This window comes from Labrus mixtus, chromosome 5 (assembly GCF_963584025.1).
Source record: "Labrus mixtus chromosome 5, fLabMix1.1, whole genome shotgun sequence".
In the NCBI taxonomy this organism is placed as follows: domain Eukaryota; kingdom Metazoa; phylum Chordata; class Actinopteri; order Labriformes; family Labridae; genus Labrus; species Labrus mixtus.
Genome location: NC_083616.1, coordinates 28,998,308 through 29,015,365, shown reverse-complemented (window position 1 = coordinate 29,015,365; position 17,058 = coordinate 28,998,308). Strand labels below are relative to the sequence as shown.

At 40.0% G+C, this 17,058-nt stretch overlaps 1 protein-coding gene across 6 annotated transcripts in view; it reads right to left on the bottom strand.

The window, feature by feature from the left end:
• pdlim5a (PDZ and LIM domain 5a) overlaps positions 1-17,058 on the bottom strand; it is a 74,515-nt gene that overhangs the window by 15,705 nt on the left and 41,752 nt on the right. For 2 of the 6 annotated variants that reach the window (XM_061038879.1, XM_061038882.1), the window contains exons 6-9: positions 13,420-13,440; positions 13,297-13,314; positions 11,871-12,043; positions 10,962-10,995 (exon numbers count right to left, since the gene is read on the bottom strand). In XM_061038879.1, coding sequence (XP_060894862.1) covers positions 10,962-10,995; positions 11,871-12,043; positions 13,297-13,314; positions 13,420-13,440 — 246 coding nt within the window. Of the gene's footprint in view, positions 1-10,961; positions 10,996-11,870; positions 12,044-13,296; positions 13,315-13,419; positions 13,441-15,525; positions 15,552-17,058 lie in introns of all 6 variants that reach the window. The other 4 variants (XM_061038883.1, XM_061038884.1, XM_061038880.1 and 1 more) reach the window with 4 other exon arrangements.

The following is a 17,058-nucleotide window of genomic DNA, read 5'->3' as shown; positions in this document are numbered from 1 at the left end:
GTACGGTGTAAACCATTAAGAACAGCAGATAGACAATGAACGTGTGAGTCATGGCTAATATGGATTCTTTAATATTCATCCATTGCAATTCATATCGTTAGTGCAAAAAAGTGCTAAACTACACTATCCCACACCTCACTATTTTTGTATGCATCCTGCAGACCTAAGTAAGTAAGTAAGAAAAGGTTGTTCGCTGGCACCTTTCACAGAGCAGGGTCACAAAGTGCTACACACATTCTCAGATTTAAAAATCGTGGTTTCCAGTAAAACTATAAATTGCAGGGGCGCTGGTGGCACAGTGGTTAGAGCGCGCGCCCCATGTATGGAGGCTGTGGTCCTCCAAGCGGGTTCGAATCTGACCTGTGGCTCCTTTTCCGCATGTCATTCCCTACTCTCTCTCTCGCCCTGATTTCCAACTCTATCCACTGTCCTATCTGTCATATAAAAGGGCACAAAAGGCCCAAAAATAAATCTTTAAAATCTAAATTGCAAAAATTGCACTCACCAAAAATGCTAAGAAAAAAAAGACCAAAAAAGAAATCCCAACATATAGCTGAAGGCCAGTTTGAATAAAGAAGTCTTAAATAAGTCTGCTGTACTTCATTTAAGCATCAATTAATGGCACAGAGCGTATATGTGTAAGAAGGCTGGGGGGATGGGTGTGGGGGGGGGGGTTACATTTACCTAAAGACATAGACAGCATTGACCGGTGAGGAGAAGAGAGGGTCTCCCTCCTCTGTGGCCGACTGATGCCAAGACACCCTTTGGCAGGAGAAGGAAAATATCAGAAAAAGAAGGAATAAGGCTGAGATTTTCTGGTAATACATAAAAACAAAACGACAGAGATGGCTTTGGTGATGGAACTGTTTAGTAGCTGTTATTGTCAAAACAAAGACACTCTGAAAATGTGAATCTGAACTGCACACAGTGGAAAACTTGCTAGAGAGGTTTGTGATTGATATTCACACTGTTAAACAATGAACACACAAGCTACCGTGCTTTGACAAGGATTGTGATAAATGCACCCAGAGGACGGTTGTGTTAGCATTGATTTCCAGCTAATCAGCCTTTAGTCGACACAGTCCTAATCTAAGTACTCTCTGAAGGAAAAAGACTGTCACTCTGCACAGCATCTGTCTTCATCCTTATTATCTCCTTATCATTTTGTACCCCCGGAGTCTGACAGGAGGACACAGTGCATATTAACTTTCTAAAGATAAACCCAGGCAGAAAACTGAACCAGTATAATGTAGGCAGAGTGCTTACTTGCTGCTATTTTATCACGACGGATCAGAAGAGATTCGTTACATTTGAACTTTTTAGAAGAAATTTGATGGATCAATTCCACCTCCGACCCTTCCTAAAGTTCTGTGGCCTGTTGCACCAATAATGTTTCACTTCTATCTTAAAGGTCACATATTCTCCTCCTCTTCAACCAGTTTAAATAAGTCTCAGAGCTCCTCAAAACATGTGTGTGAAGTTTCTTGTTCTAAATCCACTCTGATCCTGTATTTGATCATGTCTATAAACCCCTCTATTTCAGCCCTGATCAGAACAGGCTGTTTCTGTGTCTGTACCTTTAAATATGTAAATGAGTTGTGTCTGACCACGCCCCCTCTCTGGAAGGATTTGGGTCGGCTCGGGCTTTCTCGCTCCATGTCCTATTGTTTACTGTGAGAAGGCAGACTCACCTGTCACCCACCTGGGGGAGGGGCTACTGCCCTTTGTGATGTCATGAAGGGAAAATCTCCAAACGACCTGTTTGAGCACACATTTTCTGAAAAGTGGAGCAGGGAACAACTGAGAGTTGAGAACAACCAACTAGGTTTTCTTTTTAGAAAGGCATTACTCACTAACATATTTAATTAGGATATATTTAATATCTTAATATCTGCTATGTTAATGTTTAAAATGTTGCATATCATACCTAAAAGAGTCTCATCGATTGTGGCCTCACTTGTGACGATTTAAGCCCGCCTTAACCAATATGTGAGCATTATTTTTAAAAGACTTCTGAGAAAAGATAGTAGACAGCTCCCTCTAACAACCATAGTGTGACTACATGGTCAGCAAGTGTAAAAAGCATGGCCCTATAGGTTGTTTCTTTGAGATTATTTAGGGTTCAAAGATGTGAGGGTGTGCCATAATTCAGAAAAAAATACTAAAGAAATAAAAATGGGATGAATTAAAAATATATTTACCACAACTGAAACATTTTTCTCAACCTTTAATCAGGCTGTAAGAACCAACAAAGTCAAGTTGGGACCATTCATCCCTCCAGGATTGTGAGCCGATACTGTTACTCACCATGAAGGGAGGAAAGTCATTAAACCTAACAAGTAGATAAAGAACTGTAAAGAGCAGGAGAGACCTCATCCTGATCCGGCCATTAAGCTTTCTTACCCTCTGTGAGACTGAAGGCTGCAGGGCCATCTATTTAAATCATCTGTGCGAACAACATGCATTCCCATTAGCCATGCTAATTGGCTAACAACAGGTGACAAGTAGAGCAGGAAATAAGATGCTCCCCAGTCCTTCATTCATTACAGCCAATTACAGCACAGCTCGTTAATATTCTCCACCAATCAGGCCAATTACAGGGGGGGCTTAATTGTATTCTGCAGGGCTGTGATTGGTTGATTGATGGAGGCCTCGCTGCTTTGATTCAATAGCGGGCAGTTGCCGAGTGCTGACCATCTGGACGTGCTGTGCCATGTATGGACCTTGTTAACTCATGCGAGATAATTAAAGAGGGACAGGACGAAGGAGGGGGGGAGGTATAGATTTTAATTATCATTTTATCCGCCTGTAACGTCACTGCTTCTTGATTTACTGCTGCAACCCATAAGCTCAAACACTTCTCCCTCAAATCATTTTATTTTAAATGCTATTATTTAGTAACTAGTTTTATTTTTCAATAACTTAATCATGTATATACTGTAATATTATCCTCTCATCAATCTATGCACACTGCGTATGTAAACACTGTAAAAACTCTACCTCATATATATTAACCATCTGTTACATAACTATATATATATATCATGTTCACCTCAGCATTTTTTTTGCACTACTCACCAGTGCACTATTGTCTTATTTAGCCTTATATATATTAGTGTTTTTTTTTTTTTTGCTTATATTATGTTTAATGTTTAACTTTGTATACTGAGAGCACAGTTACTGAAGACAAATTCTGTGTCTGTGTAAGCATACATGGCCAATAAAGCTGATTCTATTCTATTCTATTTTATCTTATATTTTAGTAATTTTGAAAAATATAGCTAATTTCTTCTTAATTTATCTTGTAGTTTAATCTATTTTGTATTTCTTTCTATATTCTTACATTGTGTACAACAGCAAATGCAACGACCAAATTCCCCCCTGTGGATTAATTTGAGTATTTCTGATTCTGATGCTGAGGAGGGTTTCGCTTTGCATCTCTAGTTTCCTGCATTTGTCCTATCTGCAGTCCTTTCTCAGCATTGTGCCCTGCCTCTAAATGGCAGTACTTGTTGGCTAGGTTAAGTGATAACGACACAAAAAAAGAGAACTTTCCACTCCTCAGACTGTTTACATATGTAAAATAACCCCTTGTGTGCTGTAGCTCCAACATGAACTTGTACTCTGAGTCACATAAATGTGCTGGTTATTTGGTCTGAGCATTGAACAAATGGTCCATTAACATAGCTGACTGCCGTCCAGCAGCTCTCTCTCTCTCCCCACCACACAACAGATGGTCTATAATTCAGCCTTGTGATATTCCTTGGATTAAATTCAACACTCTCACACTGTACCACCCATGCATGTACATTCACACACACTCTCACACACACATAAAAACAAAGAACATCCATCCAAACACCCGCTCAAACCGTCCCTCACACACTTCTCATGCTTCACGGTCTAAATGTGTACAGTTGTGCCCACTAGCCATTGAGTGATCCGTGTGAGACACTGCCAAGTCGTTTCACAGCGACCACAGAATGTCATAGTTGGTGTGAGTCGTCTCCGCAGAGACATATGGAGCGTGTCTTTTGGTGCTGGCATGGACGGAGAAAGCATGACTTTTTCACCCGCCATGAACGCTGTGTGAAGTGGACTCTAACGCTGTTTAAACTGAGGGGGAAAAAAGAGGCATGCTGTGGTGCTCAGAGGTCGTATTTCCTCCAAGAGAAATAGTATTGTCCGATATAATTAAATGTGGATATTTTAGAAAACGGATAAAATATTTGTTCCTAAAGTCATCCTGCTTAAAGGCTTGCTGGTTTTCTTGGGCTGTCAGGTACAGAAGCCATAAGCGGACATGCATCCATACATTTTATTTACTCCATTTTCCTCTGATGACAAGTAACTTCTGATTATCTCAGGATCTTGATTTATTTTTCTAATGATCCTGGGATATCAAAGCTGGATTTCTAGTTATAAACAATTAATTTATCTCATTATCTCGAGATAACAAAGCTTGTTTTCTTGTGATTAGCGGATAGATTTTCTGTGCCTAGGCTGTGATGCCATGCTGTCATTGCCCACACATATAAGAGGAAAGTTAAGTTAGTTTTGTGCTTTTTCCATCTCTGGGTATTCGAGATAAAGATTTGGAGCTCTCAAAAAAACCAAAAAAACCCAGGAAATACTCATTAACACAGAAAAACAGAGAAATAAAATGTATGGATACATGTCTGCTTAGGGCTTCCGTAGTCAAGCAATTAGTCGATAGGATCTGTTATCGTGAAGCCACATGCATCACTTTAATTATAATCGAAATGTCCTGGATGCAGATCTGGACAAAACAAATTTACATTAACAAAAATGAAGAATCTCTGCTTGTGTCAAACACAAACATATTGGAGTTTGAGACCAGGTGTTACAGTAATATGGTGAAAGTTTTGTCCAGGTCTGCACGACTGTCTACCTCTTGTTCTTTGGCAGCTGCAGCTCGCTGACGCTGCGACGCTTCTTCTTCTTCTTCCTCCTCAAGCACAGGGGAGGAGCTTGAGTGATAGGAGAGATGAGCAGGGCGTCCAATAAGGACTGGGACATTGCCTTTTCAGGACGCTGAGGGCTGCTCTGATAAGTACTTCTGATGAGGAGATGAAACATTGAGGGAGGGGGAGGGAATATAAAATGATGATGGAACCGAGATGTTTATTATGGTACATTATCTACGGATAAAATGAAAAAGGGAACAGGTTTTACCGGTTTGAAGGTAGAGGTAGGATGTTTGTAGGGAAGAGCTAATGGACACTTAAGAGATTTAACAACACAAAAACACACAACACTTACTGCACTGGACTACGATGCTCAGAGTGTGTGTTTTGTGTGGGCTGTTTGGGGGCACTTGGAGTCAGAGGAGGAGGGCTGGGAGCCGCTTTGGGCAGGAAGTCCAGAGGATTTGATAATAGCGCTCTCCTGTGTACGCATATATGCACAACCATAAACCAATAAACCAAAAAGTAAGAAAATGAAAATGTTTTTGAATTGAAATTGACAACAACTGAGTATCAAACTACAGAAGCCATGAGCTGACTTATGACCAACGTGAAATAAAACCCCTCATAAGAAAATACTGAAGAATTAAAACACAGTTTCAGTAAGTGTGGCAGCTTGAAACAGGTCCGGTTAAAGGTGACTTCAGGTCGTTCCTGCCACATTAAAGAAGAATAAGACTGTTACCTGACAGGTTTGGTAGAAAGCACATGCTGATGATGTGCTGACTTATGAGAAAGATGATTATTATTGACCTGGACTGGAAAGCTGTGAGGACAGATGGAGGGCACGTAAACAGGACAGGCAATCACAGATTGAAAAAGATAGTGGAAGCAATTTAATGACCTGTCACTTTGAAGTTTTTACTGTACGTGCATTTAAGTATTGGACATTTTCACGAGGCACCTGCATTGAGGAGAAAGGTCAACTTGAGTTTGTGCTGCCTTCAGGGACTCTGAAGTTAGTCTGTTAAACTTGTGACCGTCAGCGTCAAGATCAGACAAACGCTTACTGGGCTGAGTCTGTGAGTCTGTGCTGCCCTCTGGTGGTGACAGAGGGGAACTGCAAGATCAAGGGAAATAAGGTAAGACATTTATTGATGCTTTTCAGCCATGATACCATGATTTTTTTTAAAACAACCTAAGCTCAGTGTACCTTTCAACTGGTAGTTGAAAGCTTGGTGATCCTTTATCTAAAGCCGCCGCTCTGCAAACAAGAATAGAGTCGGAAGAAAAAACCTCTGGTGTTTGGGTTTGAGCTACTGAGGGACCATTTCCATGTGACAGACAAAGTCCTTGAGCCGGTAATACACTAAAAACAGGTACACAGGATGCCGTGGTGTGTGTACTCGCAGGACTTTGTCCAAAAACTTGTGGGAAGTTTGCTGGTAGAAACACAGCCTCAAGCGAGGCATCAGTAGGCCTTTGGGAATGAGAGGATGCTAATTGGCTCAGTGATGATCCAGAGTACGGTAAAGGTAACAGCACAGGAGCTAATGAGTGGGTCATGTTAGATGAATGGGTTTGATAAAACATGTCGATGGAACTTGTAAACGGCACCGGGAAGGCAACAAACTGCAGGGGGGCTTCAGGGGGAGTGTTGCTGTCTTGGTGTTCAGTTTTTAACAAGTTGGGGATTTCCTCCCCTGGTTGTTGCTGACTGACTGACGAGCTTTCCACCTGTACTTGTGTTTGGTGTGTGAGCATGGGGTCAGATGTGGGTGTGGCTTCTGCATCATCCAGCCCTCTGACGACTTGTCTGGAGGATTGACGTGCTGGATATCTGTTACTGTCAGATGACAAATAACAAAACATTAAAGTGCAATACATTTCACTCTGTAGGTTGACGTTTTTGTTGCAGAATTTAGGTTACAGATTTGTTAAAGTAGAGTTGTGGAAATAAACCTGTACCAGTATGTAATCAGTGTATGTGGTGTTACTTGTTTTGTGACATTAAAATGATTTAAAGCTCCTGTGTGGAGTTTTTATCTGGTTATGAAACAGTCTGAATTTAATATTGGTGCCTCTATATTGGCGTCAAAAGCAAACAAGACCATCAGCATAAAGATAGACTGTTTCTACATAGTTATTTTTGATGCCTGAAGCTGTTGCTGCAGGGTAGGTGTCAGCACACGTAGTAAATACTTATTTTACATTTTAACAAAGCAAAGAATCACAGTGAGTGATTTTTTGGAAATTATAAGAAATCAGTGTAAAATTTTAATTAGGAAACAGTACGTGGATATGAACAGAACAGAACTGTGTTTCTCACAGGAGCTTTAAAACTTGTTAAAATTTAAAATATATACATAAGTAGTGGTTATTTAGTTCCTGTGATTTAATTTCTAGAAAAAAAAGTGACGGTTGATTTATTTTAAGGTGACTTCTGTGTTTTGGGATTTTTTTATGTTAGAGGTTAAGAAGTTGAAAACAAGTGGGACAAGTATAGATGATGATTTATACCTGACCTCGCCAATGTTTGTCTCAGACTCAATGAGACAACTAGGAAAGGAACAGAGTGAAGGAATTCAAGAAGTAGGGATCAAAGGAAGTAAAGAAAGAGACGGAAAGAAAAGGAAACAAGAAAGAAAAGGTAATTATTTTTATTTGTTACAATATAGAATCAAAGTTTTTCAAACTCAACACACAGAAGAGAAACAGGCACTCAGTGTGGCAGCTATTTTTTTAAATGAAACACAACTGCAAACTTAAATATTAGATGGCTAAATCTAATGTAAGTAAACATGAGGATTAAATACATGTAAAGGCACTGGATAAATATTTTACATAGCAACGGCTTCAACATTGAACCTTTGCATTACGAGCCATTTATAGCATTCATACACACACCTTTGCACCTTCAAAACTAAACAACGTGCTCGTTGCAGAGACCCCTCCTTACTTGCATTCATCTTAAACCGTTCTGATTTCTCAATTCACCGAGGTCTGTTCCATCACAGCAGCTTAGCATACGGGCTAATGGCTAAAATATAAAGAACATACATTCATAACAAGGTGAAATCGCTTTCCATTTCTCAGATGGCCCAGAGAGCCCATACAGCAGAAAATAAAGCAAATGTAAACGAGCCATATTTAGCTTTGAAACAGGTTTGAGGCTGGTTCCACAATATCCTCCAACACATCTGTGTTTTATTTTACTGTCTTAATAAAACTTCAGCAGAACCTTCACCAGATCTATTAGTTATCATAGAAATACGCTGCTATGTGTACACTGCAAAACAACAAATCTAAGTGAGTGTATTTGTCTAATTTCATGTTTAAAAAATATCTACTGTAATTTTATTATAAACGCCACATTCACCTGACAAGCAGGAAGGAGCCGTGTAGTTATACGGTGCAGAAACAAAAAGTGGGATTAACATTAATTAATTAATCTTTCCTTCTCTGTGTATCTCGACTTTCTGATCAGACTGCAGGATTTGTCTCTGTATACATAAGAACTTGTTTCATTATGTAGTTACATGTAACACAGAACACAGTTTGAATTATTCATAAAATGTTGTTGGTAACTCCCAGCGGACTACCTCAGCTGCTTGCTGCTCGACATGACCTTGGGACATACAGCACATGAAACATACAGCACATGAAGTCAGTGTACAGAATGTGCTGTCTGTGCTGTACTGAAGGCTACATGCACTGCAGTGAGGAGCCATTCATTGAAAACTATGAATTATTTGTCTTCGACCTTTGATCATTGGGAAAAAGTAAGCCACACAAAAGCACACAAGGTCTCAGCGGACAAGATGTCGAATCTTCTCCCTCATCAAACCCATCGTTTAAAGCTCCTGTGAGGAGTTTTCATCTAATTATGAAACAGACTCAAAGTAATACGGATGCCTCTTTCTGACTTGAAAAAGCAAACGAGAGTAAAAGTGATAATATTCTTTGTTTCTAAATCGTTATTTTTAAGGATTGAAACAGCTGCCGTTGGGTATGTTGGACGAAGACATTCACAGTAAGTGATAGATTTGACTGTTAAAATAAAGCGAGGGGAGACTGTCTGTTTAAAACATGACTCACACGGGGCACCGTTTGCCCAGTGGTTAGGGCGAGCGCCCCATGTACAGAGGCTACAGTCCTTGAAGCGGGCGGCCCCGGTTAAAACCTGATTTCCGACTCTACCCACTGTCCTTTTTCTATAAAGGAGTAAAAATAATTCTAAAAAAAACAACCTGCCTCACATGTGAAGGTCAGGATCAGCAAAGAGATGAGATGTATCACTTTGTCCACAGGGGGGCGCCAAAATTAATCAATCCTCACAGGAGCGTTATTGGTCGTTAGTGTGAAGATACCCCATTTGAGTCCAAGATTTTAAAAAACCCTGAGGAGACAATGAGGTTGATCATATCATAGCGTATTGTATCGTATAGCATATTATTGTAAATCGCTACTGTGCGCACAGAAAGGAGCATCTAAATACTTCAATCAAACCCAAATTCATGCATAAAGGGTTGAACGTGGATTCACACTCATAGTATTTATGGATGTAAAAAAAACCTTCAGGGATTGAACTAGTGGAGTAGCAAGAGGAGCAAGAAGGTTTATAGTTAAAATGAAATGTCTGAATGAGGCCAGTGGAGGCTCTTCAAATAACAGTGAAGGACAAGCCAACACCACTACCATCACACACACACACACACACACACACACACACACACACACACACACGCTCACACACTTCTGTCTTTGTAATTTCTTACTCAAGTGATTTTTTCAGTTTCTTTATTTCCATCAGCCCATACGCTTTTTTTTACTTTCGACATCCTTATAAATAACCACCTACAGAAGTCAAACTGATATGGTGCACACACATACACAGGTAGACTAACACACACACACACACACACACACACACACACACACACACACACACACACACACACGTGTCTACTGGACATTGAGGGTGCGAGCAGACACTCCGTGGTGCCAGTCTCTCAGCTCGCCGTACTTGGGGCCCATCACAAACCGAGTGGTGGTCTTGTGTCCTCTGCCAGCACAGGAAACACAGAGAGAGGGAAGAAAAAAAGAAAGACACCAAAAGAGAGAGGGAAGGAAAAGGGTTTAGGAAAAGTAGAGCACCAGCCCTGCAATCAGATACACTGAGAGCCATGCGGCATGAAAAGCAGCTTTCACAAACAAGAAGCGGATGGTCCACGGGGGGAGTTTATGACGTGGATGAGATGAGGGCAGTCGAGCTGTCATCACCAGGAAATGACAAAAAATCAACACACAAGAGAGAAAGTCAAAGCCATGGCCTGTTTGGACTGAAATGATGAATTAATCTCACCATGAAGCAGCCGCACAACGACACACACAGGCAGCAGGGATGTCAACACAAGCGATCAGACGTTTTCACCACAAACCAACGAGCGCTAAGGACGGCTGATGGATCACAACACCACAGAGAGGACGCACCGCCACAGTCCGGCTGTGGTCGCCAACAACAACCGCAGTCACAGGTTGTACACACAACACATGCAAAGACTGTCACAACAAACCCCCACAAACAGCAACCACAAAAAGCGTCACAATTTGATCTTCAAACACTCCACAGCTCTCCGCAGTCAGAGAGAGAAGTCGAGTTTAAACTGCCTCTGAACTCAGATACTAAAATGTGATCTATATGACAGAACACTCAGGTCTGGGTTTTGACTTGAGCGTATAAATATGATCCGTTCTCTGCGGTTGAGACAAAAGAGAGCTCACACAGCATCAACACAAACTTCCAGACCTGTACCACTTATTTCTATTATGCTCTGTAAATGCCTCTACATGTTAGAACATCGTTATAGAGACAACGGGCTTCATGAACGAAATCAAGTAAGAATAAAAAAATCAGCTGGAAACATGATATTTTCTGGATTATGTCATGTTGCTCCTCACAAAACAACAAACCAGACTGATTAAAGGGTTATTAAAACCTGCAGTCAGTGTTTGATTGATCCATGCACTTACTTTGTCTTGGCTGCCTCGGCTTCTTCTTCTTGAGCTAAAAGGGAAACAAAAGAGGGGGAGACAATCAGACTCAGCTTTAGTGGCCAGACATGTTGACACATACAAGGACGTTGACGGCTGCTCAACATGAGTCTGGTTCTGCTCGAGGTTTCTGCCTTTTAAAAGCCCAATATTACTTTTTTAAGTTACATTTGTCAGAAGTGGCGGATGAAGCAACACAGTCCGCTAAACGACGCTATAATGAGAATACCTTCCTTCATATCGATGTTCTGTTATGTGCAGTTTGACACAATCACAGCATCAACAAAAGAATGGAGAACAAAGACCATACACGCTCTGGTTGTGCAGTGATCGCAGGGAATAAATGTCACCACCTTCTCCTAATAGGTTGAGGTGAATTCTCCTGATTATATTCTGCTGCGTTCTCACATCACCTCACTTGGACCTTCTGCTTAAAAAATAGTAGGGGGCTTGCAGGAAAAACTCCAGTTAAAGTCAGAGTGAAAAATGTGGCCGTTCACCATTCACACATGTAGCTCACCCCGAAAAACTTCAGGAGTTTTTTCAGGAGTTTTGTGCATGTGTGAAAGCACTTTTATTTACAGGTAATTTGGGTGTTTTTTTCTCACAGGGTATTGCACATGAATCATTCTGAATAGACACTCTATGACTGTTCAGTGTTGATTAAACTGTGTCTTCATTGTGGCTGCTATTCTTACTTCTTTTAATGTTGCACTGATGGAGAGTTGCACACTCAATTTTCGTTGTAGCTGTTGCTATGACAACCACGTTATTGTATTCTTTTCTCATGTACTGTGTAATATTTGTGGTACAGACTCAGAGCAGGCATCATTAATAGATGCAGACATCATCACTGTGCACCCTGCAGTCAGCAGCCTATATCCTTACCGTTCTCTGTGCCGGTGATCTGAGCCAGGATCCTGAAGGATCTGGACTGGGTGGTGCCGCTGCGAGGGCGCCAGTCCTCCGTGTCCTCCATTATGCGCTTCCTGCTGGCATCAGCGTGAGTGGGGACGTGGTAGAAGTGGATGTCTGTTTCCACCACATGTTTCCTGGGAACTCTGAAAGGACAGGGCGGAAGACATCAGCAACAAGAGTTTTTAATTTAACATGCTCCAGATCATGATTTATTCAAGTAACAGAGATGCAGACTGACTGATTTACAATGAGAAGTATTCATTTTGTAAGATTCTATGAATACTCAAATACTCCTACACTGCAAAAAATCTGCCTTAGTGTATTTGCCTTTTTGTTAGTCAAAAATATGTTTTTAGACTTATTATAAGCCTCAATCACTGATCAAGTCAAGATTAAACATTTCATTTCAAGATATTACAAGAAACAAATAAGGCCTGAATTCTTGTGAATGAGTAAAACTGCCAATGAAGCATGAAAAATGTACTGATTAAGTTTTTAAGAAACTTCACAAGAATTGTTTGAACTTTTTCCCAAATGCTTAGTTGTCTTAGTTTCATGTTGTATTTCTCATCAGTTTCTTGAAATGAGATGTAAAGATCAAAATCTAACATGAAACTAAGATAACTAAGCTTTGGGGAGAATGTTACTACTTGTCTAGTTTCATGAAATGAGATCAATATCTTATTTTTCCTTATTTTGTTCATTTTTTAAAAATGAGTTTGTATTGTGTTTGTTTGTCTTTGTCCTCTGTAAAGCACATTGAGTTCACGTTTGTATGAAATGTGATTTACAAATTAAATTGAATTAAGTGTGTAGGTGTTCATGAAAGAGCTGGGTCTTTAGCTTTTTCTGCAGAGACTCGTTTGGCGTTGTTTGTTCTTTCCACCACCAGGGGGCGACAGAGAAGAAGAGTCTAGTTAAGAAACCTACTTTTACTCACTGTAAGAAATTCAGGCTTTATTTGTTTCCTACTATGTCTTGAAACAATATGTTTCTCTGGACTTGTCAGATGAATGTGGCTCATATGAAGTCTAATAAAATATTCATGATTAGAAGTTACACACGCTAAGATTTGAGTTTTTGCAGTGTACCACTAAAAGCATGTCAAAAGTAGATCTGTTCATTAGAGTGTGTTGTGAAATGACGTTAAGTCTTTTTAGTTTCAAACAGTGATTTTAAAGATATACTCAGAACTATTACATAAAATACAAAATGTCAAAGTAAGAGGAATGGCATGAAAGTGTTTAGACTTCAGGTTACATGATATGGAAACGTGAAACGCTGTCAAAAAAAAAATAATCTACATTTTTTTTGGTCAGACAAGAAAAAAAGGAAGACAAAGTCACATCACACTTTGTTAAATGATTTAAACTCTTAGTCTGAAACAGTCTGATACCTTGGCGGTGGTGGCTTTCTTAAAAAGAGAACAACAGGACGGAAGAAATCAGAAAAAAGACCGAACAGCAACGTTCAAAACAACCGCAAATACACCGCTGAATAATCGACTAATAATACTTACTTCAAAATACTGTGAGGTCCACTTTAAGGGAGGTAAAGCAGAAGGAGAAGAAGGGGTAAAGATATAAGGAATGTATTAAATATCTACAAGAAAAATAAAATGCATGCAGGAGAACAGGAAAAAGAGGAAAGTAAAAAAAAAAACTGCTGGACAACAAAACTTAATGCATGCAAAAATATCCATGGAGACATTTAAATATTGACAGGTGGAAAAATTAACTCTAAAAATACATAATTTATATTTTTGACCACAAGGTGGTGCTGCTGAGTTGTCTGTAAATCAACACGATCTTCTCTATTTTGTTGAAGTAACAGCTTCTAGTTTGTCTGATTGTTTCACAAAGTGTCTTTATCACTTGTATTGCTTTCAAATATTGGCACAATAAAAATAAAAAATAAATCTAAAAATAAGAGTTCATTCAGTCAACTTGAGCGATGTACACCATAAAAATAAAACACTCTAATAGAAGTGTTCTGCTGAAATGCTGGTGGAAAATTTCACCTCTATTTTTTCAGTCTGTTCTAACATTTTATTTATTTATTTAATTTAATGAATTAGTACATTGCACATTCATCCACATATAAGCAATACCCATCTCTGTCGATATGCAGGATTAGCATGAAAGCTAAATTTAGTGATTACAGTCCTTTAGGCGGGAAGTGACAAAAAAACACAAAAAACAACATGTGTGGTTTGTGTGACTACATGAATAGTCCGAGTGTGTGTGTATCCGCCAGCTTCCTATCCAACATGGTGCTGACAGGTCATTCACTAATTGGCCATCAATAAAACCGCTCTGAGGACACACGACACACAAATCCACACTCATACACACACACACACACACACACACACACATACACACACACACACACACACACACAGGGGCATTGAAGACTTTTCAGGCTCTGCTGTCAATAAATCACCTATAAATACCCGCACCCAGCATCACACTCACCTAGCACATTGAACAGACTGATTTATGAGGCTCTCTCAACACATTCCTGCCACAGCAGCGGCTATGTGGGTGTGGGCGTGTTGACAGCTCTGTGTGAGCCTGGTCACACACTTACAGTCGCTTACTGGAAATGTCCGACAATACAGTGTGTGTGTGTGTGTGTGTGTGTGTGTGTGTCAATATCAGTATAGCTTTAATTTAGAGCTGAGGTAAAAAAACAAACTGTAGCCAGCATATTGCATCACATCTGATGTAATAGGCTGCATGCATCTGTGCGTCACTTCTTGAATCATATAACAAGAGAATGAGATAACTAAGCGATAGGGATAACGTTCTGCAGGGAAATATAAAGCAAGTGCATGCAGATCCATGATAAAGTACACAATCCTAAAATCTGTGTAATTTCTAGTAAAAATATGTCATTACATGTAACATGAGCCACGTTCACCTGATAAGTCCAGATAAAGATTATATTTCAAGACATAGCAAGTAAAACAAAAGGCCTGTATTTTTTTTACTGAGCAAAATGAGACCAACATCTTATATGAAGAAACGGTACAAGTCAGTTTTGCTTGCTGCACTGGGAGCTACATTGACTCATTAAAATCAATCCAGGCAGAGGCGCAGGTGGACTAGTGGTCAGTTTTCGCACCCGATGTACATAGGCTGTTTTCCTCAAAGTGGTAACACAAGTTGGAATCCGGCCTGTGGCATGTTATTCCCCACTATCTCTCTCCTAGTGTCTGACTCTATTATCTGTCCTGTCTCTAAGGGAGCACTCAGAGAGTCGCACAAGGCAATCTGTACTGTGCTCAAGCACACTTCACCCCTAAAGTCCAGTTTGTTAGACTAGTGTGAGTGCTCCGGTCCTACACTTCCTTGTGCGCCCTAAATAAAGGCACAACAAAATCTAAACAATAAAAATAAATAAAAAACATTCAAGGCTTTATTGATTGCTTGTAATACTATTTTGCAATAAGATGTTTTTATCTTGACTTTTCAGGTGAATGTGTCTTATATATAATGAGATACATTTGACTTGAAATTAGACAAATGCACTCGGTAAGATTTGATATTTTTTGCAGTGCGCACAAACAGGTAAAGAAAAAGGTCAATGTAAAAGTCAAAGACATGCTGCAGAGACTAACTTTGTGACTTTAGCAGGTGCACCGCTCTGCAACACAGAAGAACAGGGGTTGAAAGGGAAGAGAGAAAGACAGAGGACATTGAATCACACTCATACTCGTCATTGACATTATAAACTTTGAAAAGCCCGAACTGAAAAAAGTCCCCTCTGAAACGAAGCACATAGTTCATGAACTGCATGCAAACGAGCGTGCAAGATGCAAGAGTGGGCACACATGTTGTGTCATATATAAAACCTGAAACAAAATGAATGAATGGATAGAGACATGAGAGGAGCAAACTGATATTTCCTCTGAGCAGGGACAGCACTTGAGGATGAACCTGATTGTTGACCTCTGCTGTGGGTATAAAGAATCGACTTTTGTAGCTTTGGAAGAGTCTGGTGCTGATAATGAAGCTCAGTAGATGATAAAAAAGATACAAAGAACAATCTGTTAGTATGAAGAAAGCAAGTAGAAGCTGTCTAAACAGAACAGACAGACCCAGATCTTGCTTCAATAAAGTTTGCTATTAAATATCACTTAGGGAAGGCTGTGTACTGAAATGAAATGCAGCCTGTGTGTGTGTGTGTGTATGTGTGTGTGTGTGCGGCTGCATGGTGTAAGATTATACTGTGCAGATGGACTGGTGGCTGAATCTCACAGAGAGGAAAACTGCCTTTAGTCAGAGAGTCGCCCGTAGGAAAGAGAGAGTATAAACAAGGGCTGATTGGAGACATCATGAGTCACAAAATGAGTAAAATATGTCTCTCGTTGTGTCTCATGTGCAATATATCAAACCTGCTTTTGAGGTGAATATTAAAAATGGATGAAAAAGGAGATGAAAGAATGGCGACATGGAGGTGTGTTAGTCAGTGAGGAGACGCAGTTTATGAGTAAAAATCTGCTTTGAAACTTTGTATTGACTGATTAGAGAGACTCAGCTTCTAGTTACTCACACAGGCTAAATATACAAGGCTTAGTCACCACAGCAGGGTTACACTCACTATGCCTGTGGAGGAGGGCGAGTTAGGGTCGAGTAGTTTCCCCCAAAGCGGTCCGGTTCAGTTCAGTTCGGTTCGGTACAGAATGCATTTACTGGCGTTTCCGATGTCAAAAGTTTTAAATGGCTCCAAAATAACCGATCTGTACTGTCATAGCCTTCTCTTGGGGTGCCATGATCCCTTGATTATGTTCTGTTTTATTAAACAGGATTGCAGGAGCTCATTTAAAACTCCTCTCTTCTCCAGTTTTTTCCATCACATATACGAAGCTATTAAACGTCTTTGGGTTGTAAAATCCTCTTTCTCCGAGTCCGACTGTAAACAAATTGTGATTAAACCCAATTCAGTTCCCTCCAAACGGTAAACAGACATCTGACAGTATTACTATTTAATGACTATCTAAGTAAATAATATCTACAAACCAGCAGCAACGTTGAGTCACCACCATGAGAAACAATCATAAACACAGACTTTATAATTCATTTTGTAACTGAAACCAGCGTTGTGAATAAAGTCTGGGATTCTGAAAATACAAACAAACGTGCGAGTCTGA